The sequence below is a fragment of the Trachemys scripta genome, chromosome 9 (assembly GCF_013100865.1).
Source record: "Trachemys scripta elegans isolate TJP31775 chromosome 9, CAS_Tse_1.0, whole genome shotgun sequence".
NCBI classification, from domain to species: Eukaryota; Metazoa; Chordata; order Testudines; family Emydidae; genus Trachemys; species Trachemys scripta.
Window position 1 is genome coordinate 99,187,868 of NC_048306.1, and position 11,361 is coordinate 99,199,228.

At 47.9% G+C, this 11,361-nt stretch overlaps 2 protein-coding genes across 2 annotated transcripts in view; both read right to left on the reverse strand.

The window, feature by feature from the left end:
• The window catches only part of PCYT1A (phosphate cytidylyltransferase 1, choline, alpha), a 32,570-nt gene extending 32,379 nt beyond the window's left edge, over window positions 1-191 (reverse strand). The window contains exon 1 of the mRNA XM_034780870.1: window positions 37-191. The gene's annotated coding sequence lies outside the window, so the exon portion shown is untranslated. The remainder of the gene's footprint in view (window positions 1-36) is intronic.
• A 3,572-nt stretch (window positions 192-3,763) lies between these two features.
• On the reverse strand, window positions 3,764-11,105 carry TCTEX1D2 (Tctex1 domain containing 2; the record flags this gene model as incomplete). Its single annotated transcript, XM_034782604.1, is given in 4 exon segments — window positions 3,764-4,202; window positions 6,007-6,070; window positions 8,366-8,435; window positions 10,972-11,105. Coding segments are annotated over 4 exon segments (316 nt in total), but the record flags the coding sequence as incomplete, so codon positions are not given.
• Between the last annotated feature and the right edge of the window lie 256 nt (window positions 11,106-11,361).

The window sequence follows — 11,361 nt, forward strand, 5'->3', positions numbered from 1 at the left end:
CCCCGGGCCCCTCCAGCCAGGCCCCCCCGCTCTGACCTGCCGGGCCGCTCCGCGCTCACTCGCCGGCCGAGGCGGGGCGGGGCTGGGCGCGGCCGCTCCCGGCTCCCTCGCACGCCAGCGGGGCGGCAGCCCAGGACGCTGCGTGTCGGGCCGGAGCGAGGGGAAGGGACCAGCCGCGCGCGCGGCTCCAGCGGGGCCCCCGGGAAACCGCAGCCGGCACCAGCGTTCCGGCCAAGCCCCGGGCCGGCCCCCGCCGGCCGGGCTGGTTATTGTCGGGTCGCCCGTGGCCGCCGGGCTGGGTGTCGTAGGGCGGCGGGCGGAGGCGTTTCTTGGTTTTGTAGCGTCACGGGCTGCCCCGGGTTAGTGCCCTGCGCTTGTTATTGTAGGGTCGCCAGCGGGCCCGGCCCTGACGTGCCAAGTTGTTGCGGTAGCGTTCCCAGTGGGCCCCGCATGTGGTGTGGTCGGGGTCACCGCACACCCAGGTCGGGGGACCAGACAGCAAGTATAAAACATCAGCACAGCGGGTGGGGGGTAATAGATGCCTATGAAAGAAAAAGCCCCCCAAATCCGGACTGTCCCTATAAAATCGGGACAGCTGGTCACCCTAAACCCAGGGCCACGTGGGCTGGGTTTGCTAGAGGAGGATCACTTATGGGTCGCAGGCCCTGTGCACTGGGTTTGTTATTGTAGGGTTGCTGATGGGTTCCATGTTTATCATTGCTGGGATTCGGAGGGGCCCAGTTTTACGAAAGGGTTACTGGTGGGCTCTGGGTTCTGCAGACGAGATTTGTTATCCTAGGGTCGCTAGTAGTCCACCTCTCGCATTTTAGGGTCACTCATTAATTCTCAGGCTGTGCAGGCCACAGATTAGAGTGGAGGGTCACACTCATGACCGCGAGATGCCCATAACTCTGTTACGGCAGAGTTATTCCTAAGCGCTGGATCATGTGCATCATAAGAACGGCCATACTGGCTCCAATCAGTGGTATCCTGTCTCGGACAGTGGCTGGGGCCAGATGCTTCGGAGAAAATGGACAGAAAAGGGCAATTATCTAATGATCCATCCCCCGTCATCCAGTCCCAACTTCTGGCACTCAGGGGTTTAGGAACACCTAAGGGCTTAGGGGTTTAGGAACACCTAAGGGCTTAGGGGTTGCATCCCTGCCCAGCCTGGCTAATAGCCATCGGCAGACCTATCCTCCATGAATTTATCTCATTCTTTTTTGAACCCAGTTATACTTTTGGCCTTCACAAAATCCCCTGGCAATGAGTTCCACAGGTTGACCATGTTTGACCTGTGAATGCTGAGCCACCTACTAGGTTTGTTTGCCAACCTGGGTTCCTCATGAGGGGCGCGACTTGCATATTTAATATCAGCACAGGGCTGCCTGGACAAGAGTGCGTTTCAAACTCTGCACCCACTGCAACATAAACACAACTCCGGCATTTTAATCGGTGTCCAATTCTTAGCAGTTGTAGCACATCGCACATAGAAAAGGTGTGGCACATATCAGTTACTCACAACAAACTGCATCGCGTCTGTCAAGGCCCCGATGATGTAGGTAGTGGACAGGGGCATCATCTTTGAAGTGGACGGACAATCTCGATGAACTGACGTGAGGGCTTTGAGATCAGGGAGGAAAGCACCTGCCTGAGGAGTTGGAGTAGGAGCCTATGAAACTCCTTCCCTTCATAAGAGGGGGCTTTGCTTAACTTACCCAGCGTGGCAATGGTGGAGGAGTTTCCTCCTCCTGTGAGTCCCACGGCTCCCCGGTGGAGTCCTGGCTACGTGCAGGAGATACGGTCCCATCGCGCCACTTTGACTCAAAGCCCAACCCTGTGACAGAGAAGGGGGAGGCGGGCTGGCAGCACATAGGACACAATTCTCCCTCTGATGTTCCTGGAAAGGGAGCCTCACACACTGAGCACCTTTTGGATTTGCTGTGGTGCTTTCGCGGGCGATCGGCCATTCTGAGGGTGCAGAAGAAGCCTGACAAGGTGGGCGCCAGAAGGGTGAGAGGGGTTAAAACCTCAGCGATCCACCAGAAGGGAGGAAGAAACACAAGATTTAAAACAAAGGCAGCTGCAGTAGTTTCATTGCTGGAAGAAAGGGGTTGGAAGTGAGGGGCGGGGCTTGGTGTGGGGCCTCTGAGATCCACAAGGGGGAGACATAGCCCATTTACGGAGGACGGTGTGTGTCAGGAAGTGACAAGTTTTTACCATTGCTGGGGTCAGCCACTAGAGGGAGACAGCCACATGCACTAGGTCTCATACTCCACCCAAATGTCTGCCTTGGGGCTAGAAGCACATTGCTTTACCTTAAGGCCTGGGCGACACTTTGTGTGTTAACAGATTCTATTAGCAAACAAAACCAAACCTAAAAATGCAAGGATGCGGCATCACAACTTGTACATTAACTTATCTAAGCAACTAGCATAGTTGAGGCAAAGTACGGTGCTGCAGTATGTTTTGTGCTAATACAAGTTTTCTCTAGAGCATGAGCTGTTACATTTTTCTTGAAAAAGGGGGAAGATACCATCAGTTAGCTTGGGTAGGTCATAGCAGGGTTGTGTTACGGAGTTCAATTTAACAGGCGCTTCAAACCTTTCTTTTGTAAAAATCTCATTTTCATGAGAAATCTAATTTTTCCACAGTGGTTTGGTGAAAAATGAATTGGTATAGAAAGAAGACGTGTTGAAAAATCACGCCTTCTGCTGCCTTTTCACTGGATTGTCTCACTTTTCTTTGTACCTCAACTTCAGCCAACTTGCAGCGTTAAAGCAAAATGAATTCCCAAATGCATGAATGGGTGACAGTCAGATGTGCTGACTGGTTGATACATAACAAGCATATGAGGTCACTGCCAAGGTTTTGTAGCAGAGTTCAAGCTGGATGAAGCCAGGGTACATCTGGGTTTTGGGTAGCTGTTGGAGATGGGAGTGAAGCGTTATGGCACACTGGAGCATGTTAGCTTTACTGTTGCAGGCGATATGAAGTTGGAAAGGAATGCACATATCTTTCCCCTTAATTTCCCTGTTTTTAAGGGTCTGGATGGAGGGACGTACCCTGCTGCAACCTTAACTGTCACTAAACGTAGGTTTTGTTTGCTAATTTATATTGTGGTAGCATCCAGCGATCCCACTCAGCATTGGAGTTCTACTGTGATGGGCTCTGCATGGACAAATAAGTAGACTGGGTCCCTGCCCCATAGTGCTCAGAAACTGAGGCCACGATCCTGCAACCACTTAAGCACATGCTTAACTTGGCAACGAGATAACTCACATGCTAAAGTTAAGCATGCGAGTTGTCAGTGCTTGCAAGATCTAGGCCTAATGTGAAACAAGATGCAACCAGTGAGTTTAGCAAATGACAGGAAGGAAGGAGGAGGGTAACAGTAATAGAATCATTAGTCACACAGGCTAATAATGAGTCCGCCTTAATGGCTCTGAATCATTTTAATTGTTTTTCTTCCTAAATATCAGCTCTCTCAGACTGGCAATTAATGTTAGCTAGATTGAACCGCGGTTTCTTATAGGCATCACAGCCATAGGTGGTCTTGATGAGGGATTTACAAGAGGACAGAATAGTGGCCTTCTGGCCTAGCTGTAGGAGGGCATTCTAGCCCTGGCAGGAAACATGGAGACATTTGTGGAAGAAGCAGCTATATGAACATTCAAATCTGGCGTATTTGGTGGAGTGGGGGGAGCAGATGCTAGTACTAGAAGAGACAAATTCAGCTACACAGGGCTGGACAAAGCTGGGAAAAGGTATAATATATACAATTGTATTTATTATATTACATTGCTCATAAATATTTATTACATTATAGAAACAAGTCACTACTAATAAAAGCAATCTAGTCCTTTTAAGGCACTATATCTGGCTCCTGGGAGTTAATAAATCCATTTTGCACAAAGCAGGAAGGATGATTAAAAGGACAAAAGAAAAACAAAATGCTACAAAGCTCTATTTATACAAGCAGGAAAGAAGAGGAAGTTGTGGACACAAGTCTTGTATTATAGAGATACAGTGAGCATGCTTTGTACAATTGTCTGCTACTTTGAGAAAACATGAGTACAAGTTATTGAAGAAAACCAAACAAGCTAAAAATCCTCTCTAAAATCACTGTAGTTCTTTTCTGTTCTTCACCGGCATCAGTAGTAGAAACAGCCAAATGCAGCTACCACGCAGAACAGACTGTCCTAAGAAAACAATAGAGAAGCATGTTAGTTTTAACAAAAGTGCACTCCCCTCACTGAAACAAGTGGTCATATTGAAGCCCAACTAAATGTTCAAAGTTAAAGGAACGTTTTGCTATGCAGTACAGCCTGTTCTTGGCAGAGAAATGGGTTTGCTGAAAGATTATATTTTTTTTTATGTCCTTAATTTGGTATAAAGAAAATCTAGAAGTGAACTTAGAGCGTTAAAAAAAAAAAAAAAAAAAAACAGACTAAAACAACTTGCACACCAAGTTTTTGTCTTTTATTTTAAAGTAATTTTATTATCCACTAAAAACTTAGAAATCCTGATGCTGCAGCTCTACTGAGTTACAAACCGACTTTGTATGAAGGGCCAAATTCTGCCTTTGGATGCTTGCGTGCTGCTAACGAGAGCTGTGTGCATACACCCACAGTCTTACTAATTGGTTAAAGATGATAAACAACATAGGTTCAAGTTCTGCAGGAGACATCCTTATAGTACCCAATTCACTTTTAACTGCTTAAATACTTAGAATGTGAGCAGGGCTTTTCTTCTTCACAGTACTTTATAAACATTAATTCTTAGCACCCCAATATTATCTTCATTTTGCAGAGGGGTTCAATGACTAGTTCAAGGTCAAAGGACAGTCAGTGGCAAAGCTCAGGATATCCTGGTTTCTAGTCCTGTACTCCGACTAGCAAAGCATTAAACATGGCCTTAGGTAACTTTACCTCCCTGTGCTGCAGTTTCCCTAGCTGTAAAATGGAGCTAAGGATACCTACTTCTTTTGTAAAGTGCTTTGAGATCTTGGATGAAAAGCGCGATGTAAGATCTAAGTATTATAGTACCATCATCAAGTGCTTTGCTGAATAGGGACAGACTGCTGAATTGGGGCCTATACAAATTCCACTTCTGACTATTGGTATTTATAGTAAGATGAGGCCCTGAAACATAAACTCTTGTATCAAAGGCCCAGTCTGAAGCCTGAACCAAAGTACTTCCAGGCGTTGCTAAGCAAAAGCTAGGCTGTGAGCCAGAGGCAGGCCCCACTCACAGAAGTTGGCGAGAAGAGGGTTGCTAGAAGCAGGTGCATCCACACGTAAGTGCTAATAAGAGGAACTTGTGCCAAGATGACATCAGCACACCCCACAGAGATAACAAGGAACAGGCAGGTGCATATTAAAGATAGGGTCAAAAGGACAGCATGATGGATAGATTTGTTTGAAACAACATGATCAAAGGGGGAGACAGCACCCTAATGAGCCATGGGGCTGTATCTCAATACGTCAGTAGGGATGAGTAATTTGTCCTGTAACTGTATAAAAGTAGGTCCCGGAGTTCACACCTTTGTCTGGCCTAGGGGGCAGTGGAAAGTCTGACTGACTGAGTCGGTCCATTGCCAGGGGGCACAAATTCTCGTAGTATGTCTTGTAGAGCCTACAGGAAACTTACTGTGCTTTGTTTGTCAATAAACCTTGCTCGGGTGCCTTCGTACCTTACTAGAGTCTGTGGTCTTTGGGGGTTCTCTCGGGGTCTGCTGTGTCAGCGATCTGTGCAGAACTGGGGCAGCACACAGAGGGAACATGCACACAGCCGATTGTTATCATCAAACAAGAGCAGAGCACCATACCGGTAGTAACTGACAATAGTATTTGTTTTCAATATTGTTTTGGTACTTAGTACTAACAAATGGCCTTGAGGTGAATGTATCAAGTCCACATTCTGTGATCAGAATCTCTCTCTATATATAAACACACACAAAATAGATTCACTCAATTTTCCCCTGAAAAAATTGCAAATACTCACATTCATAAAAACATCCTGTGCATAGTTGTCAGTGTCAGCATCCCAGAAACATCGTGCAGCCATGCTAAACAAATGTATTGGGACAAAGCCATTAACACGGTACACCTGGGGGGTAAACTGAGATATTAATATACCGGGAGTGAGCTGGGGAGACCTCATGCACCCACAAGGGGGAAGAGACCTATAAACCCCCCTGCTGAACTTTATCCCCTGAGCCCTGAACCCAACGAACCTAACTGAATCCCACCACGTGAGGGTCACCCCATCCCCATTACCCAGCCCACTTACTTATACCCATGACTGTCTCTACTTTCTGTATGAGTGATGGACCCTCACTGCTTGTCGGCTGTATCTTGATCCCGCCCACCGTTTACCCCCCTGATTGGGGACATTGCAGTCTGTATATATTATGTGTGCTGCCCAACACCAAAATACTAACATCTCCCTATACGCTGTATGTTACCCCCAATGACCAATAACTGACACTTCAAATTTTCTGTATCGTTTATTTTTCAAATATTATCTAATAAACTTTTAAATCTGCTCACTACTAACTTTCCCTGAAAACCAAGAGTTGTTTTCCTTTAAAGAACACAACCAGCTCTTTGGACTTGGGAATGTGTCTTTGTGCTGGGTGAAGTTAATGTTTTTTCAGAGAGTTAGGGAGAGCATTACTTCAATTTCCCCACCTCAAACACTGTCTGAGTCAATAAGAGCACAGGGTGGGTCAACTTGATACCCCATAGCCAGGGCCAGCTCTAACTTTTTTGCCACCCCAAGCAAGAAAAAAAAAGAGCGCCGCCCCGCTGTAACACCTCCCCCCCCGAGCACCACACTGCACTGCCGAAACACCCCCCCCGAGTGCTGCATCGCCCTGCCCGAAACACCCCCCCGAGCGCTGTGCCGCCCCACTGAAACCCCCCCCAAGCGCTGCGCCACGCCGCCGAAACAAAAACAATCCACCCCACCAAGTGCTGCCTGGCTGAAACAAAAACAACAACAAAAAACCCTCGAACGCCGCCCTGCCGAACCAAAAAAACAAACAAACCCCGAGCGCCCCCCCGCCACCCCAAGATTGGCCGCCCCTTACAAGGTGGCGCCCCAAGCACGTGCTTGGTCAGCTGGTGCCTGGCGTCGGCCCTGCCCATAGCAAAGAAGTTAAGGTCACCGGTTTTAAGACCAGAGGGGACCATTATGATAAATCTAGTCCATCCTCCTGCATAACAGGCCAGAGAATTTCCTCCAATGGTTTATACACCAAGTCAAGGGTGCCAGGACATTTGTAGAAGTGAAGGGGCCACCGGTGCTGGAATCAGGAGGGCCCAGGGGTCCTGCTCCCCCACTTTTTAACGTGGCTGTAGTTTGGGGGGGGGGGGGGTTCATTTCCCCCCCCCCCCCCAAAGTGGAAGCCTTGGGCATCCGTGGAGCAGCACCAGCAGGGGATGTGCTTGGCAGTGGTGCTGCTCCCCCAAACTGCAAGCCTTCGTCCAGCACTGCCCTCCAAACTATGCCCATATTAAGAAGTCGGGGGGCCATGGCCTCCTGGTCCCCCGGCTCTGGTGCCGTTGCATCAAGCTCAACAACACATGATTCATCAGATTGGATTACATCATTGGTCCATCAAGTTCGGTATCCTGCCTCAGACAGTGGCCAGCATGGAGATGGTTCAGAGGAAGGGGACCACCACACACACATTATATCTCGCCAAATGTACAATACTGTAAAGCGCAGGGAAGAGATATTCTTTCCTGACCTCTAATCAGCTTACACAAAGGGTATGAGATCTGATTTCCCTTATCTGTTACATTTATCTCATTGAGGAGCACACAGATACTGGAGATAAACACAGCAGATACAGATTACCTACTTCCTGGGTTGTTCAACACCAGTTCTTTTCTTAGCTCAGCACTAGTGGAAGCCGCAATCTTTCTATGTCAACATGTAAGAATTCTTCTCTAATCACCAGCATCTGGGGCCATATTTTCAAGTGTTCAGCACCCACAATTGAGGTCAGATTTTTAAGAGAATTCCACGTGTTGGGTGCAGAGCTCTTTTGAAAGTGTAGACACCTATTTGGGGGCCTAAATGGGAACTGGACACTTTTGAAAATCTGGCCCTTAGTAAATTGCTGCCTAACAAGAGGATATGACCAGCCTTGCTTTGCTAACTACAGCAGAGAGAACCCTGTCACATGAGCTATGTTTGATAGATTTTAAGTCCAGAAGGGACCATAGTGATTATCTAGTCTGACCTCCTGCATAACACTTGCCTGTCTCCGATAATTAGCAGCAAGGGGGTTGCTTTATTAATTCTTGATGAGGATGACAAAAGCAAGACACCTGAAATGCACAAAACTTACTTCACTCCTTCACCTCTCTGTTCCCCAATCACAACCTGCACCACCATTTTGTATCGGTGAAATCCCTCTGCTGCAGAGTAAAAGGGAGAAAAACGAACAGTTTCAAAATGGAGGAGTACAGAATTGTATCATCGTCAGACGACGCAGGGAGAGAGCTATTTATTCTGTAACTAGAAACCCGTAGTTTCCAATGAGCAGTGAAATGAATGCTACGTACACTGGATAGTGAGGCCATAAGGCAGCTTTTCATAAGTGCTAAGCACCAGAGTCCTAGTCACATAAATGGGAGTTGCAGGTGCTCAGTGCCTTTGAAACACAGGCTAGGGAGAGTAAAGACTCTCTTACATTAAACACCACCCCTGCCAATTCGACAACTTCCCAGGGTTAAAAAAACAACCCCCCATCACAACAAAAGGGTCAGAGTAGAAGCGAGGCTGGTACATGAAACCCAGAAGTTTAAGGTAATCTGAATTATTTTAAATTGTTCTAATCTTGAGGAAATCTATTGCTGTTTCTGCCATGTACTACTAGTATCTTTAAGGTTCCTGTTTTAGTAGTAGAGGCCTCTCAAGAACATGCATAGATCTGAGCTACATGACTACAGACTGTCTGGTTCTATTCCAAAAGAACAGCAAAGAGATACCATCAGGGTATGGGTGATACCCAATTTGGTAGAGGGGATGAAACTGGCAACTCGCCAGAAATGCAAGAGCCAAAACAAATTTTCTTAAAATAGAACAAAAAGGCCAGTGCCTCTATCTTCAATAAGGCAAGACTCCAGCATGCTATCCTCCATTTGTATCCCAGCTGCAAGATGCAGCGTGACATGCTAGATCTGGTATGCTCACAGTGTCATTCCTTATTCAAGATGACAGCAGACACAGAAGTCAGGCAAAATCCTGTGGGCTGTATTGGGCCACTCCTGCCTCAGGGCATCATGTACATATTTATAAAGCACTGAAATCAGGTCCTGGGTATATTAGCTCAGACTACATATGTTACATAATCTGTTTTAAAATTAGCATCTCTGTAAGGGAGATCTAAAACACACTGTTAATGCAGGAACTCATGATATTTTGGTTCTCTTGCTGCAAAGGCAGACAGCAGAGGGAGTACAACCCTATTCCCAGAATGATGATGCTGACTCTCACCTGGGTTGTTATTCCAGAATTGGACATGGGGAACATTTAATGAGTCCTGAAATAACTTCTGGAATCCAAAACATGCAAAGCAATGTTCTGAAACAACACTGCCATGATTAGGGTTACCATTCGTCCGGATTCTCCCAGACATGTCCGGCTTTTTTGAGTTAAAAATAGCGTCCGGGGGGGAATTTGTAAATATCCGGACTTCCCCCCCCATGCAGAGCGCGCGCGGCTGACAGGGCAGCCGGCCGGATCCTGCCACTCGCACGGGACTCTGGCAGCCAGAGCCCCTCCTCCGCTTCCCCCTCCTCTCCCCTGCAGCTTGAAATCACTCCCCTCCTCTGTCTCCCTCCCTCCCCATCCCTGCATTCGCAGATTGCCGGCCGGCCGTTCGCATCGGGCCTCCGGCAGTCTGGAGCTCCTCCCACTGCTCCCCCCCGCCCCCGGTGCCCAGCGTGCCGCTCCGCAGCACTCTGTTCTGAGCAGCACGGTAAGGGGGCCAGGGGGTCGGAGAAGGGGCAGGGAGGTTCTGGAGGGGGCAGTCAAGAGACAGGGAGCAGGGTTGAATGGGTCAGGAGTTTGGAGGGGGGGTCTGTCTGGGGTGTGGATAAGGTTTTGGGCAGTCAGGGTACAGGTAGGGTCCTAGGGGGGCAGTTAGGGTGGGGGGGTGTCTCAGGAGGGGGCAGTTAGGAGACAAGGAACAGGGAGGCTTAGATAGGGGGTGGGATCCTAGGGGGCAGTTAGTGGCAGGCGTTCCAGGAGGGGGCAATCAGGGGACAAGGAGCGGGGGGGTTTGGGTGTTCTGAGGGGGGCAGTCAGGGGGTGGGAAGTGGGAGGGAGTGGATGGGGGTGGGTCAGGGCGGGGGCAGGGCTAGAGCAGGGCTCCTCCCATCCTTTTTTTTGATTGTGGAAATATGGTAACCCTAGCCATGATGCAACATGCCATCAGTACATGACCATGTCATGACCCACAGCCTCTTGCTCCCTAGTCTCTTACCTCTCCCTCAGCTGCTCTCAATGAGTCTGACTCCCAGGGTGGTCCCTTTGGACCTGATTCTGATCTCATTTACATCAGGCTGACCCAGGAGTAATTCCATTTATGGAAGCGAGGTCAGAATCAGGTCCTGGTCTCTCTCTCCAGCTCTCAGTTATGCCCCTTCTTCCATGTTCCCCAGGCTCCATGCATTCTACTTCTTCCATGATACTTCCTAAGCTGATCTCTCTCACCAGTGGGTCTGTATGTAATCAGATTGGTCTGAATTAAATGTTAAGATCCTGAGGGCTGAGACCAAGTTGTGAAGCACTATGTACATATATACTAGTTTATTAAATAATATTGGGTTGTGGTCAGTCATCAGTGAACGAGGAGTTTTAAAGAATAGAGAAGAGAATCAATACTTGCAAAAAGAAAAGAATAAATTAAGTAAGGAAAGAGGCAGTTTCCTCACCAATCATCATTACCTTTCAGTCTATCTTTAATTGTCTCTGATAAGGACCGTGTGAGCTCTGGCGTTTCCTCTGGGTTGTATTGCACATTGGCTAGATTCTCTTTCAGTATCGCATGGATGCACTCTTTTACTGCAGAAGATCGGAATCTAAGAGGGGGAAAAAATCCTAAATCTCAGAAAGTTCACAGTACAGGATGAAATGCAGCTATGTTGGAAAAATTCACCTTTCATTCTTGGCAAGTGGAACCACATGAAAAGAGCAGGAAAAGTGGAAGTTAGTTAACCAACCTTGCAAAACTGTACACACCCACCAGCTGTACATTCTAGTCAGGTAGATGGGCAAATAAAATCCAATATTGGATCATAGTCATATTGTGATGGGGTGGACTAGCCCAAAGGCCCC